Genomic DNA, 20,265 nt, shown 5'->3' with positions numbered 1-20,265 from the left:
AAAACCTCAAAAACTGGAAGAGAGTAACTTAAGTAAATAAAGCAATGAATTTGATAACTTGATAATTCACTGAAACTGGAGTTTGCATCCCTTGAAGTCAGACACCAATAGTTTGGTGATTGTTATTACACAGCAGTAAAAGACCAGGTTATGTCACTTAATATTAGTGACAGAGGACTGGGCTGCATTAGCATTCAAGGGCATTAATGAAAAGCCACCATACCACATCAGCAGAACTTCTTCAGGAATCTCATTGGAGTTATCAAATATACCGAATTCTAATTTTGTGTTAGGCATCCCGATTCCTCAGCTTGGCACTTCTCTGTTGTGGTAACTGGGCAAATACATTTGTAGATGAAAAGAATTTATGCAGCTTTCTAAAATGTAGGCTCACGGACGTGAATGAGGACTATGAGCGCTAGGGCTATTACTACTCTTCTACAGCAGAAAATTCTTCAGGCAGCGCTACTGGTCCTGCCTAAACCCAAGTTTTATGAATTCACCTGAGCGGCGTCTAAGGCCTGCAGTGAAAAAGTTTTACTTTATTTCAAGCACTAAGGGCTGGCGGTGTACGGATGCACGGGCTTCGTACACCGCAGGACTGAGGCGCCAGCTCCGTGCCTGGGCGTGCCTGGGCAGCTGGGACGGCCTCCCGCCAGAGGCACACCGAGCGCTCCGGCCCCGGCGCCCCGCTCGGGGAGATGCTCGGTCCCGTTGACCGGCGGCTGGCGGGAGGCGGCACAGCTCCCACCTACAAACAGGTGCATCTCTCCAGCCACACTGCCCGAGAATCATATATAATCCCACCATCCGTTTCTCCGCCCGCCCCCGGGCTATGTACAGCAGCAGCTCTTATCGGCCTCGCCACCCGCCTGGCCGGGGCAGAGGCGGGGTCCCGGGGAAGGAAAGGCGTTGTGCCAGGGAAAAGAGGAAAAAGGGGAAAAAAAAAATATAGAGGGTTTTGCCGGCAGTGAGGTCGGGGAGGAAAGGGGCCTCGCTGAGGGTAAAAGCCCCGGGGAGGGCCGAGGGCGCGGCGGCGGCGATAAGGGCGTCCCGCCCGCCGGGAGGCAGCGCCTGCAGCCCTCCGCCCGGGGCCGCGGGCTCTGCCCTGCCCTGGGCTCTGCCTTGCCCGCGGCTCCTCTTCCTCCCTCCGCCCCCAGGGACTATGCAGAGGCACCGGGGCTGTGCAGCAGCGAGGGGCGCGGCGGGACCATGAGCTCGGGGGACGGCCGGGCCCCAGGGCCGCTCCTGCTGCTGCTGCTGCTGCTGGCGCTGCCGCGGAGCGCGGGGCGGCGGCGGGGTGAGTGCGGCCGGGCCGGAGGGACTGTGAGCTGGAGCTGGGCGCCCGCCCTGCCGCGCCGTCCAGCGCCCGGCGGTGGTGGCCGGACAGCCCTCGCTGGTGGTGGCGGAGCGTTGCTGCGGGGCGGTGGTGGGGCAGCTCATGCCGGTGTGCATTTATCCCACGGGGATAGTGGAGGAGCGGCACGTGTTGAGAGTGTGGGAGACGGCCCACGGCGGTGGCGGAGCATCCCGTAGTGGTGGTGATGGTGCCTGCGGCTTTGGTGGCGATGGTAGCCGTGGTGGGTGCTGTCCTTGGCGCTGGCTGGGGTGTCTCTTCAACACCTGCTGACGGCCCCCACCTGTCCGGCCGGCCCGGAGGGCCTTGCCACGGCGGGAGCCGCGCCTGAGGGAGGACTTGGGTAGGACCAAAACGGTGAGATGACTGTAGTGCTGTCATGATGGAATGTGTGTTGTGAAGGACAAATAACTAATAAAATTTCAGCTGTAGTAGTAGGGGGAGGTGGAAACATGATTTTTTAAATCTCCTGAAGCAGCAATCAGAGGAAGATACTCCCGTGTTTTATCAGAAGATTGATGTATCATGAGAAAGTTCTCTCTCCGTGACTGTTTGTAAATTTAATTACCTGATCTATGTTGTCTGCCATTGCATGCTGACAATTTTTGTTTTCTGTTCTTATCAGAATCACATACACAAGTATATAAAAGCGTGGATAATTTAAGAGTAGGAATCTAAGATGCTTCTCACAGCCTTAAGGCATTAATAAATGCACTGTGGGTAAAACTGAAACCCTGTGCATGTGGAAGAGCAGTTTTATCACAGTGATAAATTTGATGTATAAAAATATACTAGAGTGTTCAGTTGCCTTCTCCTTCCACTTATGGTTATGTATTTAGACGTTGTAGAATAATCAAAAATTCTGTCAGTGATGCTAAATATAGAGTGATGTTGGTATGCTTATAAATTTTAGCTGTCTTAGAAAAGTGAAAAATTCCATACTTCTATGTCAAGCACCATGTGACATCAGCTTGTGCAGTATTAGTTCTTATGCTGACATTTGTCATTTGGAAAGTGAGGGTATGTGTGATAACAAAAAGAGGTTATTAATAAAAAAAAAATAAAATTAAAAAAATTAAAACAAAAAAAAGTGAACATAATGCCCTGCATTATGAATACAAGTATGAATGCAAGTATGAATACAAAGAAGAGAAAAATTTATATTTTATTCTAATTTCATGCATATTTACAGTCCTGTCAAATTATAGAAAATTAGATTGTGTGCTTCTCAACCACTTTTAATATAAATTAATTTCTAAAATTACTTTAATGTAAGTAATTTTATTCCTGGCAGCATTCGCAACATTTTTATGAGTTACATTTTTTACCATAGTGACACAATACAAACAGATTGGTACGTATCCCGAAGGTCTGTGTGTAAATAATATAAAGAAACCACAACAAAACAGAGGAAACAGAAATAATGACAAAAGAGAAGCAAATGCATATGGGGAAAACATTGCTAATATTGGATAAATCTACTTACTACATACCTTCTAAACCTTTCTGATTGCTGAAAAACTCCTTTCCTTGTCAGAGAAGAGAAGGATGGACAAAAATGCTCAGTGTAGTTTGCTTAGTCTTTTCTGTTTATTTTTCATCTTCAGTCTTTTAATACAATAGCTGTGGTATTCCTACAAGTTTCAAAATGAGCTGGGGGAAGTTAGTAGTCTATTCTATGTGCTTTAGTCTGGATTTTATCTCCACTTTGAATTCTGTGCTAGTTATCCTACCATGCCACTTGTAAGGTACTTTTAAAAAGGTAATTGTGGTTTTTTGTCCTTACAGCAGTTGTGAACAGATCTATTCCTGATGTCTGTGCAACTTGCCACATTCATGCAACATGTCAGCAAAGTGGAGGAAAAAGTGTTTGTATCTGCAATTACGGATTTGTAGGCAATGGAAGAACCCATTGTCAAGGTAGGCTGCTTGTTTATAAAATGGAAAGAAACTCTGTAAATTCCTAAAGTGCTCCTTCTCAAGTAATTTTGATGAATTCTCTGAAGCATGCCAAAAGCTTTGTCATTTCCTGGCAGAATTTCCCATAGAATATATTTGTGTTGTTTTTCCTCACCAAAAGACTTCTAAATGTTCAGAAGCATTGTTTAATATTTTGTTACTGAGGCAGATACTGTCCTTCTAAGACTGCCTCATATGTGAACGAATCAATATGTGAATCAAAGAACAGTGTCAAATGCTGTGTCTCAGTGTCTGTAAGAGCTTACCAGTGTGCTTGAAGAGGGTGGTCCTTCACCAACAATCTCCTCCTCCCCATCTCTTACCCTTCTCTCACAAAGCACTGGCAGCTGCTGGACCCTGCACAGAGTTCGGGTATCTGGTTATAGGAAAAACATGGAATCATAGAATACTTCAAGCTGAAAGAGACCTTAAAAATCACACAGTTCCAAACCTTTTGCCATGGCCAGGAACAGCTTCCACAGGACGAAGTTGCTTTGGAGCTCAATCCAAGCTGGCCTTGAACACTTTCAGGATGAGGCATTGGGGCATCCACAACTTCTCTGGACAACCAGTTCCAGTACCTCACTACCCACACAATGATGAATTTCTTCACAATACCAAATTTAAATCCATCCTCTCTCAGTTTAAAGCAATTCCCCCTTGTCCTAGCACCACAGGATGTTGTCCAAAGTCCATCTCCAGCTTTCTTGAAAGCCCTTTTTAGGTACTGGAAGGCCATAATAAGGACTTCTCAGAGCCTTCTCTTTTCTCCCCAACCCCTTCCGCCAGCCCACGACTATCTTCATGGCCTCCATTGGAATTGCCCCAGCAGGTTAATGTCCTTCTTATGTTGGGCACCCCAGAGCTGGATGCAGGGTTCCAGGTGGGGTCTCACCAGAGTGGAGCAATGAGGCAGAATCTCCTCTTTCCCCTGCTGCCAACTGTTTTGGATGCAGCACAGGACACATTTGAATTTCTGGGCTGTGAGTGCCCATGACTGGGTCCTGTCCAGCTTCTCATCCGCCAGCAACCCCAAATCCTTCTTGGCAGAGCTGCTCTTGATCCATTCTCTGCCCAGACTGTAGCTGTGCTTGGGATTACCGCCACCCAGGTGTTCCATGAAGAGCTATAGTCAGTGTATGCCATAAGGAAGAGCAGAAGGAGAGAGCAGGGTCCTCTGGTTTCAGCAGGTCTTAGACTCTTAGATCAACTTAAGCTGTGCCATGAAACTATGTTCACATTTTCATCCAGGAACAAGAATTTCTGTTGTTCTTCAGCTTACCAACTGTTTACATCCCAAATAATTTATAAAGGAAATCAGTAAGGAGAAGTCTGATTACTTGCACATGAGTGAGGAGGGGAGAATACCTCACTTTTCTTAATCTCTCTCTGATGTTTTTCACATGTACTGACAGATAAAGATGAATGCCAGATTGGAGCCAGCAAGATCTGTGGAAATCATACACTGTGTCATAATACACATGGAAGTTTTTACTGTGTTTGCCTAGATGGATACCGGGCCTCCAACAACAACAAGACATTTATTCCCAATGATGGCACAAACTGTACAGGTAGACATCAAAAGGAATCCTGAGCATGACAAATCCAGAACTTAATTTTCTACTGCAGAAATATATATATATATATATTTTTTTTTTCTCATCACTGTAGAGCTTCTTTTCTGGCACTATATCAGAGAACTTTTTGTGGTTGATGTGCTTGTTTGACATCCAGGTTCCTAGTAGCTATGAATTAACTCCATTTTGAACTCTGCTATGTTACAAATCATAGCTTCACAGTCTCATTCAAGCAATAATCTCTTCAGAAGAAGCAGCAGCAACTAGATTTACAAAATAGGATGATACTTAAAATTCCCCAGATTGTAATTTTTGTGTTTAGAGTAGAATATTAGCCAGTTCCTTGTTAGTGATGAACTGTCATAACCGTTCAAGAGATGCCCAGATACAGGATTTTTCTGGAATTGTTTGAACAGCATATAACATTGGAAACTACTTGTAAAGTAAACCAGCAGTAATTCTAAAGATAGCTAGCTACAAAATTGCAACAGTCCTCTTTCCAGATGCTTGAAGATGAGACAATTATATGTTCCTTTGTTTCCTAGAAGAGCTGTGAGAAGCTGTATAGAGCTCTCTGTGGAAGAGTTGAGCTCGAGCCCTTATTAATTACTTAAAACAAAAAACCCTATTATGAAGCGCATCTACTTTTCTCTGAATTTTTAGATATAGATGAATGTGAGGAGTCTGGGCTGTGTGGTCACAATGCAAGATGTGTGAATACTGAAGGAAGCTACATGTGTTACTGCAATGATGGTTATAAATTAGAAACTGGAGAACATTCTTTTCATCAAGATGAAAACAACGTTTCATGCAAAGGTGAGAATCTTTGGATGCTGTTTTTGCTAGCAGATAAAATCACGTTGCACCATAGTGTAGTGCATGTTCTGGCCTATGCTTCTCCAGGGCAGAAACCCTTTGCCTGGACTTTGCTTGCTGTGGATTTTTCTTGGGTTTTTTTGGTTTTTTTTTTCTCTTCTCATATTTGGTTTATTCCAGTGATGTCAGGGTCCCAGAGTCAACACTAGATATTCCTAGATATTGCTTCAGATGTGCACGGTCAGAGAAGCTTGAGAATGTTATGAAAGTAATGTAGTTAGTTTCTGAGTAGAAAGGAAATGTGTTGTAATCCAGTTGTTTACATAAAGGGGAAGAGAAGAGAGACTAAATAGCTGATAAGAGAGGTTAGATGAATGAAAAAAGCCTAGGGGAGAGAAATAATAAAATAAAAATCTACCTATTTATTACATAATGTCTCTTCTGCATAAATAAATGGTTCAGTTTATGTTGCCATAAAAAAAAACCACCCTCAACCAAAACCAAGTTTCCAATTTGAAAATCTGTCTTTAGTGCCAGTTTCACAGATGCAAACTACTATCAGTGTAAGCTGTGGATAGCAGGGTACATAATGAACACAGGCATCCTAGGTGGAAGGAGCTCCCTGGATTGTATTCAGCTTTTGTTTCTGAATTATTGCCAGAACCATCAGTAAAACTCACAGCCTGCAATTGATTGTTTTTTCTGGCTGGAGTGCTCTGCTTTTTTTGCCAGAATTGCTGATAACCCTGCTTCTTATCTCACTGACTTGCCTCTCCATATTTTGTGGTGAAGTAGAGTGTCTGTACCAATTGTGTTTCTTGCAGAGTTGCACAAGGGAGCCCTGTCCAAGCAGATGTGCTGGAGGAGTGGAGCTTTTGTATGCAGGCTGTTTCAATGAAATGGAGGATTTGAGGGGCAGAACGTTTCTTCTCAATTTATCTGCTGCAAAATGCTTCACTTTTCCCATGCACAGGGAAATGAAGCTGTGCACTTAGGCCTGAAATTTTCCTCCAATGCTGAAGAGTCATTCAGCTATTGCTGTAATGAGACTGGCCCATGCAAAGCACCATCATATTGCAGTGTCTCCTCTTTGGTGTTGTGAATGGCTCCAGCTGTATGTTAGTAAAGGTGTAGCTTAATAACTGCTTCCTTGTTTTACTTCAGCTGTGGCCCAGACAATTCTTCAAATCTAGTATTCTACTGCTTTGGCAATCCCTCAGATTTATCAGACCAGGTGTATTTTGTGATATGACCATCTAGTTCAGCTAATTTTAAAGCGGTCAGGTGTTGTGATTTAGGTACTGTGAGATCTTCCAACCCAGTCTCTTTGCAGAAATCGGATGTGGTTCCCCTCCTGAAATGAAGAATGGCTACATTGTGGGGAACTACAGTGTGCAACCAGGAAGTGCAGTTCATTACGAGTGTCGAGAAGGGTTTTACAGCAATGAAGGGAAGTTCTCATACTGCACTGAAAATGGAACTTGGGAACCTGCCACTTTAAGCTGTAAAGGTGAAGAGTCTTAAATCTTTCTTAAATTCTTCATTGAGGGGGTTTATGCATGGGAAGTGTGTTTGTGAAGATAATAGACTGTTTCCATTGAAGGAAATGTTTTTTCAAGATCTGGTTATTTGCAGAAAAAGAAGAAAATAAAAAGACATGTTATTTTTTTACCCTTTTCTTTAGTGTAGTAACATTTTTTACGCTGGTCCCCGCATTTTTACAGACACTGCAGTGTGTTCTTCTGCCTGTGGGCTGAGGCCTAGAAAACAACTAGATTTCTTTAGTATTTTGCAGGAAAGGCTACTGAGTTGGAAGGCATCACTGACCTCTCATGAAAGCATCAATTTTCCTGACACCTTGTGAAGTTTTGTCTGGAGGTTTGCTGTAGATGCAAAAGAGAGGCATCAAACACTCCTTATCTCTGGGTAGTTTTCATAATTTTAAGACCATTTGTGTATGAACAAACACTTCCACATCTCTGAGGAGTTACATTTCCCATGACTGTCTTAAAAATGTGTACTTGGCTTTGGTGCTCTAATCATCCATTCTCTGGCAATATTACTGCTTATGAGTGCACGATTCTTTTTGTGCTCCAGTGAATAGTTAGAAAGCCTTTGTATTAGTTAAATGATACTTGAAGTGCTAGCTAACAGAAGATACACTGTGTATAGCAATTCTACAAGGAAGAACTGTCATCCTGGAAATTGTCACTTAGTGAGGAGAGTTCTTTCTTTCCCTGAAATGACAATGGTCCTGTTGGTTTCCAGTTCTTTCCTTTTTATTTTATTTTATTTATTTAAGAATGGATAGAAATGTAACATTTACGGGCAGTGAATAAATTAAAATAAGGATGCTAAAACAATGTCACTGAAAAAAGCAAAATATTAACTATCACTAGAAATTCGTAAGAAGGAAAAGATAAAACAATTATAAAACAATGCAAGTAACACTTCCCCCCCAAAATAAATAAAGGACAGTGAATTTGAAAACAAAAAGGGAGTGCCCAGAGTCTCAAGTGGTCCCTAGTGAAAGATTGTGGAATGCAATTCTTGTGAGTTGCTGATATATCTGATTTTTGTTAATGTTTTTCAGAAGTTCCTTTTTCATGGGATTTTTAAAATTTCTACAATCAAACAGTAAGTTAGGTCAGACTTTCTCAGCACATCTGTTATGGCTAATTGAAATAAAATAAATGATACACCAAGAAATAGCCAAAAGTCTGAAATGTCAAATTTATTTCCTCCTTATATTGCAAGTTCTCTTCCTGGTTTTCAATCAGGACTTCTCTTTCTAGCAAAACCAGCAAGTTGATTTTTTTTTTTTTTAGTACTAGTAAATGTACCTTTAACAAATTCTTCATATTTTTGCTTGTGTGTGTGCTACTTGACTTTGTTTAAGCATTATTTAGACTCTTACCTTAACAGGAAACTTTTGTATTGTATGTCGTAATAAACAGAAACCATATACTGAACAGAAGGCTTTTTTTGTTGTTTTGTTTTGGGTTTTTTTAATCTGTGTTGCTAATGAAGTTGCAATAAGTTGTTAAAAGTTAACACTTCAAGAACATAATCCAAATGTATGTCAAGCATTGAGATGAAAATATAGCCTAAGTTGCTGACATTTTTCCAGTTCAATATCCAGTCTTGAAGCTATCATCAGAAATCAAACTGCTATTAGTTATTAACATGTCTTCAAAATTCCTGTATTTGGACTGCTTCTAGTTGCAAATTATAATTCCTCAAACATGCTGTTGCTAATTGAGATTAGTCAAATCTCTTATAGAGCTATGATTTGGAAGAATGTAGGCTAAAGAGGTCCTCAATAAGATGAAATGCAGAGATACATTTCTAAACAAACCCTTCTGGTTTGTTTTTTGGTGTGTGGTTTTTTTGGTTGGGTTTTGGTTGGGTTTTGTTTGGGTTTTGGGGGTTTTTTTTTGGGTTTTTTGGGGGGTGTGATTTGGTTTTTGTTTTCTTTTGTGGGTTTGTTTGTTTGTTTTTTGTTTGTTTCTGTTTTGTTTTGTTCTTAATCTGGGTTCATATTCTTTATTAGAAGACCTTAAAATAATTATACTCTTTAGTTGGTTTTCATATTTGCACAGCTTCTCTTTTCCATTTATTGGAAAATCTTTTCTGCTTGATCCAGCAGGATCAAGCTTTCAGTTTATTGCAATCAAATGTAGTAATTTTTTGAATGCTCCATGTGTGTGTTATAACCACACTCTGCTTTTAGAATGACCTTTAATATTCTCATTCTGTGTCATGAGTCTAAGTAGAAGGTTTGCAGTGTTTCTCAAGAATGTGCTTCTGCATTTCAGTCTGCTTGCAGAATGGCCATGGGCAGGGTAGCTGGAACAGCAGGAGTTTTGTGTCTCGTCACATACTGTCCTTCTGTGAGTTAAGCACGTGCTTGCATTGCATTAGTTATTCCAAGGCTTGTTCTGGTAATATATAGAAGATACGTTCATACTCACTGGTGTATGAAATGGAAGGCAGCCATGATGGCAGATGTATTGCCCACCAAAACACATATGGGCAAATGTAAATGAATTTTCCTTTAAAGGTTGTAAAGATCATGATTCTATAAGCTTTAGTTTTTACTTCTTTGGTTTCCTTTTTTTTAAAAATAGAATTGCAGAATCACTTTAAATTATTGAATGGTTTTAAAAGAACTTGTTTGCTCCATATAAGCTTTAATGATGTTAAGATTTTAATTCTTGCAGTGTTTGTTTCTTTTAACTGAAGTGGTGTAGAATCTTTTATTGATGTGTAATTTAATTTATTGTTATCTTTTATAATGTTCATTGTGAATTCAAAAGCAGATTTTACCCTAAATAACACTGTTCCATCTATTTGATCTTCACTTTTTATTCTTTTTGTTTCCTGTTTTTATTATGCTGCCCCCAAAACCTGAGCAAATGAATTAAATTATTAGTTCATTATCCCAGCTTTCTAATTATCTGTAAAGTGGTTTGCATAATCTATCAAATTTTCCATCAGAACTGCTCATTCATCTTGTCTGTAGCAGCATCCTTTTTCAAAACTTGAATTAAATCCACTTACAAAGGAACATAACCTTCTTGATGCTGTTCTTTTGTGACCCTCCTTGGACCATGTGTCTTTTTTAATATCTGCTGTTACTAATAGTAGGTAAAATAAAGGAATAAATAGCATGTTGAGTATAAGAGACTGTTGTGGTAAGATAAACTTATTCATAAAAATTTGCTTAAAGATCGCTGCTCACCATTTCCAATCAGGACACTTCATTGTATTTTATGGGTCATCTGGTAGGATAAATGCCCCACCCTGCTATAAAGTCTCCAGCCACAAAATTCTGGGTTCTCATGAACTGGCCTGACTTCTAGAAATCTCTTAAGAACTGGAAAAGAAGTGAAGTATAACTTGCTGGGATAGTTCATCCCTCCATGTTTAACACTTTCATATGTCTTGCCTGTTTTCATTTCAAGGTTTTGTTAATCTGTTTTACTGTGTTCCAGAAATAGACTGTGGCAAACCTTGGCTGATTCCACATACAACAATGACCTGGGACAACTCTACCACTCTATGGAGCAGAGTGTACTATCACTGTAAAGAAGGATATTATTTCAATGGAGACAAGAATTTTTCAGAATGCACAATGGATCAGTCATGGGAGAATATTACGTATGTATGTGAAGGTAAGTATTACCATACAAAGTGGCTGTTTAAATTGCAATTTAATTAGTTTGTCATTCCTGTTTTGACATTAGGAAAAAGAGGAAGACTGAAGGCAAGAAATCCCCTCCTATTTTATGATGTAGGGAATATGGTGGTACTTTTGGATGGAAAGGTAACAGAAGAGAGTGTTAGCAATACATCAGCTTCTACTTTCTGTAGGTATCTTGCTTTTTATCTCAAACACAAAGAGACTAATGTGACTGGAGTTTTATTGCTTCACTGAGAGCCTTCAACTTTAGAAGACCATGGACTGTCACCAGAAGGGCAGAAGGCATTTAACAGTATTTTCTTGTGAATGTAGCACTATAAAGTGCAGTCCAGTGAAAGTAGTGGCAATTGAATTCAAAGCCCTTTATCTCTCCCTCCCTCTCTCTCTCGTTGCTTTTTTTTTTGTTCTTTTCTCATAATGACCAAAGCAAAATTTGTTCATGATTGCCTTTCCAGCCTAGATCTAGTTGTCTGAATTTCGTTCCAGAATTATTTTCTTATTAAAGAATGAGTCCTGAGAAGGAAGATGTGTAATGAAGGTGGTATCATATTTTTGCTTGGAAACAGGATGTACTGATGTTTTATTAACAGCAACAACTAGCAGATGTTTTGGATTTTGACTGTTGTGCTCTTTAGGGTTCTTCTGTGTCCTAAAAACGACAGTGTCTACCACTGTCCATCTCTGGTTCTTAAGTAGCAGTGCTGTCTTTTGCAGAAGGTAGTGTTCATTTAGCCTTGAAACATCTTCATGGTTTTCAAAAGGACTAGAAGTGTGTCCTTGACTGCTGTCACTTCACAAAGTTACTGCATGAGGCCTCTCTTCCCTCTGTTCTTGAGTGCTTGAGCATCTACTGTGAATGTAAAACATGTAACATCAAGTACAATGAGTATGCAGAAAAGCAGTTCTCTCAGCTGTTAAAGTGCCCAAGTGGAAATGGAACTGCTGTTGTTAGAAGTCATGATTCATATTCCATTCAGGAAGCACACATGACTGTATTTTGGGAATTCATTTTGAAGCCAACATTGTGTAGAGTGACTAAGTTAGTCAGGTCTATCAGTCTTTGCAGTGTCAAGAGTTCTCTTAAGTGCTCTGAGGCTTTGAACCTGTAGACTGCACTCATAGGATTACCATGGATTTCAACAAGAGCTTTGCCAGATTCCAGCTCTAGCTGCTGATCAGAGGGCCAAAAAAGTCAGTTATGGTCAAATGGAATGGTAAGGAAGAGTTACAAAAATGGTCTAACTAGTCCAGACTCCTTTAAAAAAAGTTAATCATCAACAAGAAATTGTTACAAAATCTTGTATCTTCTTGACTTCTACATTTTCATATTCACTAGAGGTAACAAATTGCTTTAAAATTAAATTAAATTTCTGTTTGTGCAGTGATGCCTTTGGGATTTGCATGCTCTTAATGGTGTGTGTGTATAATTAATCAGTAATGCCCATTAAAATGGGAGAAAGTTATATACCATTCCAAAATAATTTATGATTGATGTTGGAAAACCAATTGTCTTTTCATCTTGCCTGAAAAATTCTTTTAGAAACAAGGCAGTTACAAGAACATCTGCAGGAAGTTGTCATTGACAATAATTTCTTCATTTCATAAGAAGTGATTGCTATAGATGCCTTTTATTTGCATTGTTTGGTGCATCGTCTGTTGGGATATATGGTTGATACATGTGTGTGCGTATACAAATACTTTTCTATGTAGCTGGTTTAAATATTAAAAATTGTCTTTACGCAGTTAGTTTTACTTGTGATGCCGATTGGATTAAGCCATCAGTAAGGCAAGGTGATAGTAAGCTGGATTACAGTTTTTTACCAACCTCTGATTTATACACATAAAATGAGATGATTGAAGTGCAGAGAACAGGCCAGCAATTAAAATACCTGCTGTCTAATGTGCTTAGTGTGTGCGCCCAGACATCTTGTGTAGCTGGTCTTCACGGAATTTCTTTCCATGTGGAGTAGAAATGCTTGGTTTCCCAGAATCTCAGAACAGTTAGTGTTGGAAGGACCTCTGGATATCATCCAGTCCAATCTCTCTGCCAAGGCAGGGTCACCTAGAACAGGTGACATAGGAACACATCCAAGTAGGTTTGGAATGACTTCATGCTTCCCTGAGCAGCCTGTTCCAGTGCTCTGCCACCCACAGTGTAAAGAAGCTTTTCCTCATGTTGAGGTGGAACTCATTGTGTTTTAGTTTATGGCCATTACTCCTCATTCTGTCTCTGGGAACACTGAAAAGAGTCTGGCACCATCCTCTTGGCATCTGTATTTGAGATGTTTTCATTTATTTAATTGCAAAAATGTGGTCTGTATTAGTAGCAGGTGGCATTTGCAACATCATTCATCACTGACAGAATTTAACAGGCAAAAATATACAAAGAAATCTAATACTTGGGTTTTTTCCTTCTACTAAATTGCTTGTATGTGTGAGGATAGGTGGCAAGAGCTCTGTAAATGAACTTGCATGTGTGGATTCTCTTTTAGCTACTTGCTGAAGAGAAATGTCAGAGTAGAGCTGATTCTCTCTGCTTTCTGGTTAAAAAGTTGGTATCTTTGAATTTCTTGGCATAATTTCTCCCCCTCCAATAGTCACTGGTGCTGTTAAACTCTTTGTGGTGTTGTTCGGGGTATTTTTTGTTTGTTTGTTTTTTGGTTTTTGTTTTTTGGGTTTTTTTTTTTTTTTGGTTGGGTGTTGTTTTTGGGGTGTTGTTTTTTTTGTTTTTTGGGTTTTTTTGGTTTTTTTGGGTTTTTTGTTTTTTGTTTGTTTGTTTGTTTGTTTTGGGGGGGGTTGTGGTGGGGGTTTTTTTGGTTTTGTTGGGGTTTTTTTTGCATTCTACCATTCGTGTTGTATTTACCAGCACCTGTCTTTCCTGGCTGCCAACAGCCAGGTGCTATTTACATCTTTCTGTCCTCTCCCAAATCTGCCTTTTTTTGTATTTGGCTCCTCCAGGATTTTTTTTCACCTTTCATCTCTGCTCTCCAGGTGTTTATTTGCATGTTGTTTCTAGGACATTTTCCCTTGGGATAGGGAAAAGATTGTGAAGGTACTCTAAAGGTCAGGGATAGGGAAAAGATTGTGAAGATACCCTAAAGGTCAGTGAGGTAGCAGTGAACTTCACTCGCCTTAGTTAATCCCAAGTTAAAATTTATAGTGCTGAAATATAGACAAATGGAGGGTCTTTGCTTCTCCTATCTTATTTGTGAGTTTAAGCTGTTGATCAAAATCAGATACATTTAGGACCTGGATCCTACTGTATGCTACTGTGTGTTTCACAAAGACAGTTTCCAAGCTCTGTAAGTCACTGGCACTATTAAATTTCACAGTAGAATGAACATTTCAAGGAACCTGTCTCCCTTTAGTTGCAGAATATTTTTTTCAGAGAAACCTTTGTGCTGTTACTGGATAGCATGTGTATGCTACTGGGATTAATGTTAAACCAAGCCCCTTCTGTATATTTGGTTGTCCAAACAAGGATTCTGTGATCAGTAAGAATAATGGAGAAAAAGCAGTCTCCTCAGAAAGCTGAAGATTTTGTTGTGGTAATTGCTCCATACAGGTTTTCATGCTTTTTCACTCACATCCATTTATAGTGGAAACTTTTGAGAAAAGATCTGCCAGCTAGTCTGTGAATTTATGGTCATTGCCTGATGGCCTTGTCCTCAAAGTTCAGAAAGTATAACAAAAACAAGAATGGATGTAGATAGAGAGAGAGAAAAAAAAAAGGCTACTAATTCTGCTGCCTTCCTTCCAAGAAGGCCACTGTTTATTTTCCTTGTCAAAATACCCAGTACAATCACTTTTGTTGTTTGCTGCTTTATTTTCCCTTTTTTTTTTTTTTTTTAGCTGTATTTTATGAACTCATAAGTCAAGTTGCAGATTTTCTTGCTAAGAAGTATTGCAGATTACTCCCTCTCTTGTTGTCCCCCCCACCTCCTTGTTATGCATTTCAATTCAGATCTTGTGGATATGGAAACATTTTCCCTCTGTCTTTGAGTCCTTCTTACTATCCCCTCTTCTAATAAAACTGTGTCTGATTTTAAAAATACAACAAATGAACATAATATTTTGCTTTGTGTTGGTAGAGAAGCCTTAGACTGCCGAGTTTTGAGGCAGTACTGTGAAACAGATTTTTTCACTATATGGAGAGGGAGATAACATTAGAAAACAGTTTTATGGCAGTTCTAATAATCAAAGAAAAAGAAAGAAAAAGGACTGCAAAATACATTAACAGTTACATTGTAGTTTAATTTAGCTGCCTAAGTACAAAATGCTAGAAACTCTTAATGTATTGATTTATTTTAGTGGCATCTTGATGCCCATATGCTACAAGGGGGCCCCTGTGAGACAGTAATGAAGTCTATATACAGAGGAAGAGTGCCCTGACCTGTGCTTGCTATACAGCAGAACAATGCACCAACTATTTTGTGAATATTCCCTGAAGAATCTACCAATGCTGTCCTATAAATACCTTCCAATTTTTCAGCAGCTAGTAACTGTTTTTCAGCTTAGAATCTATATAAGGTTGGGTTTGTTTGACCTTGGCCCTGTAGTGAATGTTATAAGAAAATATGGTAGTAGGACAAAGGAATGATAAGTTGAAGGCTGGTGAAGGAAATGAGTAAATATGTTCATTGTTGATCTGAGTTGAGACCAGGAGCTTTGTTCTTAGCTAGGTGAGCATGTTATCTCATCATGTGAGAGCAACTACACTGTGTCTAATGACAGCAGTGAGAGACCTGCTGAAAAAAAGCATGGATGAGCTGACCTTCCTAGCTGTGCTTTGTCTCTGAGAAAGCCTGCTCTTGTAAGTGTGTAAATTAACAGGGGTGTGTTGAGGGACGTATCTCTGGTTGCTACAACTGTACTTCCTATGTGGTGGGTTCTGTGGGCTCCATTGTTTTAATCTATGCTTGTTTTGAAAAGTGTTCTGCTATGTTATTTAATTTTATTTATTCTATTGCAAGAAAAAAATGTCAACACCTTTTAAAAAGCAGCCCAAGTAAATGAACCAAAACATTCATTCATCTACAAATAAACTCTTTTCCAGTCTAACACAGAAGCTTTCTTAAAAGTTCCTTTTAAGGAACTTTTGGCTGTATGTTTAAAGACTTCACAGTCATTAGCTCAGGACATGCTTCTTCAGTTAGCCTGTTACTTTAAGTTTAGGAGCCAACACAATTAAGAGAAATTTCTACATAACATGTGCTTACCTTCTTTGATTTTTACCTGTTTGGACAAAAAAGGAGAGGAAAAAATCCCCAAGACCAAACCACTGAAAAAGTAAGAAATAAACGGTTGCTCCAAACATAAGATTTGCATGAGAAATAATGATTTTCTTTCTGTGCTCATGTTTTTTGGTCACAGAGGAGGAATTATTCAGTAATTTATCCATATTCAATGAAACGTGTGTGAGGTGGCAAAAGAAAACTGGAAGACTGGGAGTGCAGGAGATGTACACAGTAAGTAATAATGGAAGTATTTGACATTGGGAGTAACTTTGTCCTAGTTATATCTGCTGATTCAGCAGTGGATATTTGTTTTGTGTGTTTTGTTTGTATGGTAGTTTGTCTTGATCTACACAGTGGAACACTTAGAAACCTAAAGGTGACTGGCTGGCTTAGGAAAGAAGAAAATGCCTAAAGGTAGGTGAAAAGCTCAAAATCTTGTGGGTCTCATTCCAGTAAATCACCTGAATGCCTGCCTGAATCTGAAAGAGGTTACAGCTTAAGCTTATGTTTTAGTGAAGTTCCATTGAAGAGCTCAAGGTCACATTGCCACAGAAAACACTGCAAAACTTGGGCTCTCTCCCTGTCTTTGACAAGTATCCAAACTGAACAGTGTGTCACTTGCAGATACTGGATATCACATGTTTTAGAAATGCAAGGTTATTGAAATCGTGTGCCTTGCTCAAAAGGTTCAACTAATGTAAATCTGAACATTTCAGAACTGTTTTTCTTGGAAATTGAAAATGACCTTTGTAACTATTTTTTTTTTACATGAGTATAAGCGTAAAAATTAAGGCATACATTCACAGAAGCAAAACAAATAGTTCGGTGAGTGTTATTGAAAGCCAAAACAACATGATAAGAATTCCCATGTTTTCCCAATAACATCCCAGGAAAGGGATTTTTTTGGTGTGTGTTGTTTGGTCTTGGTTTTTTCCCTTTTTTTCAGTATGTCCAAGTAAGGAGAAAAATAAAAGAGATTATTTAGGGTGTCCAGGGTAAGTACATTAATGTGGAAAACACTTCAAAGTTGGGTAATAATTTTGGAAAACAACCCATCTTTCTCCTCTTATGTTATAACCAAAGTGTTTTTAGTTTGTATACTTTTATTGAGCTCTGCTGAGATGGAAAATAAGCTTCCCAGTTCCCCTAACAGGTGAAACCTGGTTTTTATGTAGCCAGTGGTAACTTGTAAGCCATGGATCTCAGGTATAATGTGCTGTGTGCACATACTTTTCCTGAATTCAGTCATCTGAAAGACACTTCAGAATAGCCAGAGAAGGTGAGCTTTTGTCCCTTCATGTCATGCAAGCAACAGACTTCTTTTTCATGACACTGGGACAACCTTAGACAAGGTTTTCTTTTACTGTTGTTTGGTTTTCCATCCTACTACTGCTTCTGTGGGGCAAGGAGGAAAAACTAGCAAAAGGGAAATAAAATAACAAGTTGATGTAATTTCTGTCTGTGTGTTGTAAACAAGAAACAATATTTGCTTACACCTTTCTGTTTGAGTTGGAGATCTTTGTAGGGCCCATAATAGATTAGGTTCCTAATAGATTGGGTTAGATTCCATAATAGATTCCTTCTATCTGTTCTGGAAATTATGAAAAAATATGAATAATTTTAACAGCCAGAAGAAATAAAGATCCAGTTTATTAAGACATCGCATAGATAGCAAAAAAACTGTATCTTTTTCTTGAACTGATACTCTAAACAAGATGTAATCCTGTGTTCCCTTTAAGAACCAGTAGTATTAAATAAGCTAGTATTCTGAATTTTGGAGAACCACAAGAAATTGCACTATTGTCTTTGTTTCAATAGTTCCACATACTGGGCCAAAGACTGGATGAGAAGATAGTCTCAGAAGATGTGATATTTAACATCAGTACAAGTGAAGATAATCCAAAGGTTTGTTTAGATCTGAACTCTGGAAGTAACTACGTGGTGAACGTAACTACCACTTCTCCTGCAAATATCACTGTCTCTGTTACAGTAACAATTCAAACAAAGGGTAGGTTGTATTTTGTATTCTATGTGCTTATAAAAGAACTTACTGTGCTGAATAGTTCGCTAATTTGACTCTAACAGACAGGAAAAGGGGCTGTTTCCTACACATCATAATTCTTACTGCTGACTACATGCATGTAGCCACTCTCAGTGTCTTCTTTTTCTGCAAGATGTTTTTATTTCTGCTCAGTTGGCCATTGACTCTGTGAGCAAGGAGAGCAGTGGCAGTAAGTGCCCTCCAGAAAGATTTGGCAAATTTGCTTTTTCAGGACTTGCCATCTGGCTGAGACAAGATTGGTACAGAATTTTGGTCCATGGTACAGTGCCTACTGGTTTCCATTTTTTGCCTTGAAATATGATTCTCTGCCTGTAGGAGAATTCCCTGTTGCTTGGCTATGCAATACTAATCTAAGTGGTATGAGCATTACACACAATGCTCCTATGTTTACCAGTGATTAACAGCGTCCTGGCAGTTACAGAAATCATGTTCTAACAGTGGACTTCTGTAGTATTTTAGTCATGGAGACTTTAGGCTTGCCCCATGACATACTAATTCTGGTGAGACAGACCTTGAGAAATAATTGCTTTTGGATTCCACAAAAATGCTTTTGATCACATGTTTTTTCCTAAAGGGCATCAACTATGCCAAATTTTTCTGTGATAATTTTATTTACATCAGGAGGCCTGAACCCTTGATCTCTCTGTCATTATAACCTTCTAGGCCCAGACAAGTAAATAGTGTATTGGATTTCCTGAATAGCACGCTTGGCTTTTTCCAAAAGCAAGTTTCTCTGGAAAATGATCATGCTTTACTTATCTACTTTGTTCATTCAAAAAGAAATTGTAACCTACCTCTCTGTCTCAGAAGAGAATTAAATGTAAAAGTTTTTTTTTAAAGTTTTATTATCAGCTATTCAATTAAGTTGAAGGAGGTAAAGTTTTTAAAATAAGTTGATCTCTATTTTAATTGTCTCTACAGTAAAGGAAGCTTTCAATAATGTATTAATTTTTAATGATACCTGCTTGAAATGGAGGAGAAATGTCAGGGGAACTGATGTGGAAGACAGATACTCAGTAAGTGACAATCTATATTTTGAATCTAGAAAGCAACTTTTATCAATCAAAAAACTAATTTTTCAAACACTCACTGCTAGCAGTGTTCCTCATTATAAAAATGTCTCAAAAAACTCCAAAGAATAATCTTGCATAGCAGCTAAAGAAAGACCATTTTCTCTTCCAGCCCTGTTTCTTGCTTATTTTTCCCATATTTAACTCTTAATTTGCTCTCCTTATCTGTACTTTTAAGTTTGCAATGTTCAAGCAAACAACCCACACTATTCCAGTTCTATCTACTAAGTCAGTTCACTTTGCCTTGTGGTATGTCTTCAGTCTGCCCTTATCCCAACAGGGAATTTCTACATGAAATTCTTCTGCCAGGTCTCTTGACCACCTTCTGTTGTCTCAAGTTTCCCTGTGCCAGGAGGCACTAAGAGATTATCTGAAGGCATAGGATATATTTAAAGGAAAATTAATGCACAATTTATATTCAGCAAGCATTTTAGTTTCATTAACAGAGAAATCATTTGATCCGGAGAGGCCTTAAGTTAGTGAGTTCATGATCATTTCAGTCATCAACAATAAAACACAAAATCTTACTGAAACAAAAACAGAACCCATTATCCTGAAGATTTCCCTGGAAATACAGGTGTCTGTAGACAGATCCCAGAGTGTAGTTGGCATTTTGACACAGGTCAAAATAATTTGATTTTGTCTCGATCCTCAGGGTGAAACTGGACAGATGTTCATGTGAGCTTACTTTTATAATTCACCAGGACGATATACTTCAATGAATGTAAACTGTTACTGGAAGTCCATATGTTAGCAGGAAATGTGGTCTAGAGGAAATTAATGAAAAAAAGGACAGACTAGGAGTAGACATGAAAGAACCTGGAAAATATCAGATATAATCAAGACAGATAAAAATTTGGAAGCAATGGAATTTGAGTAACTATCAATGCCAACAGTTTTGACACATGGTATGCAGTGCTTGCTCTTTTGCTGTTTCTTCTAATTAAGAGCATGAGATGGCTGAATGCAAGTAATGTATTA

The 20,265-nt window shown here is 39.0% G+C and overlaps 1 protein-coding gene across 7 annotated transcripts in view; it reads left to right on the top strand.

Moving 5' to 3' along the window:
• Nucleotides 1–957: 957 nt before the first annotated feature.
• Nucleotides 958–20,265, top strand: part of SUSD1 (sushi domain containing 1) — a 43,446-nt gene continuing 24,138 nt past the window's right edge. The window contains exons 1-9 of one of the 7 annotated variants that reach the window (XM_066338692.1): nt 963–1,300; nt 3,149–3,277; nt 4,732–4,887; nt 5,557–5,709; nt 7,043–7,219; nt 10,707–10,886; nt 16,289–16,383; nt 17,971–18,160; nt 19,136–19,230. In XM_066338692.1, the coding sequence (XP_066194789.1) occupies nt 1,213–1,300; nt 3,149–3,277; nt 4,732–4,887; nt 5,557–5,709; nt 7,043–7,219; nt 10,707–10,886; nt 16,289–16,383; nt 17,971–18,160; nt 19,136–19,230 (1,263 nt within the window). In that variant the 5' untranslated portion in view covers nt 963–1,212. Of the gene's footprint in view, nt 1,301–3,145; nt 3,278–4,731; nt 4,888–5,556; nt 5,710–7,042; nt 7,220–10,706; nt 10,887–16,288; nt 16,384–17,970; nt 18,161–19,135; nt 19,231–20,265 lie in introns of all 7 variants that reach the window. The other 6 variants (XM_066338691.1, XR_010745709.1, XM_066338696.1 and 3 more) reach the window with 6 other exon arrangements.

The sequence above is a fragment of the Sylvia atricapilla genome, chromosome Z, assembly GCF_009819655.1.
Source record: "Sylvia atricapilla isolate bSylAtr1 chromosome Z, bSylAtr1.pri, whole genome shotgun sequence".
Lineage (NCBI taxonomy): Eukaryota > Metazoa > Chordata > Aves > Passeriformes > Sylviidae > Sylvia > Sylvia atricapilla.
This window is presented reverse-complemented; position numbering and strand designations above follow the sequence as displayed.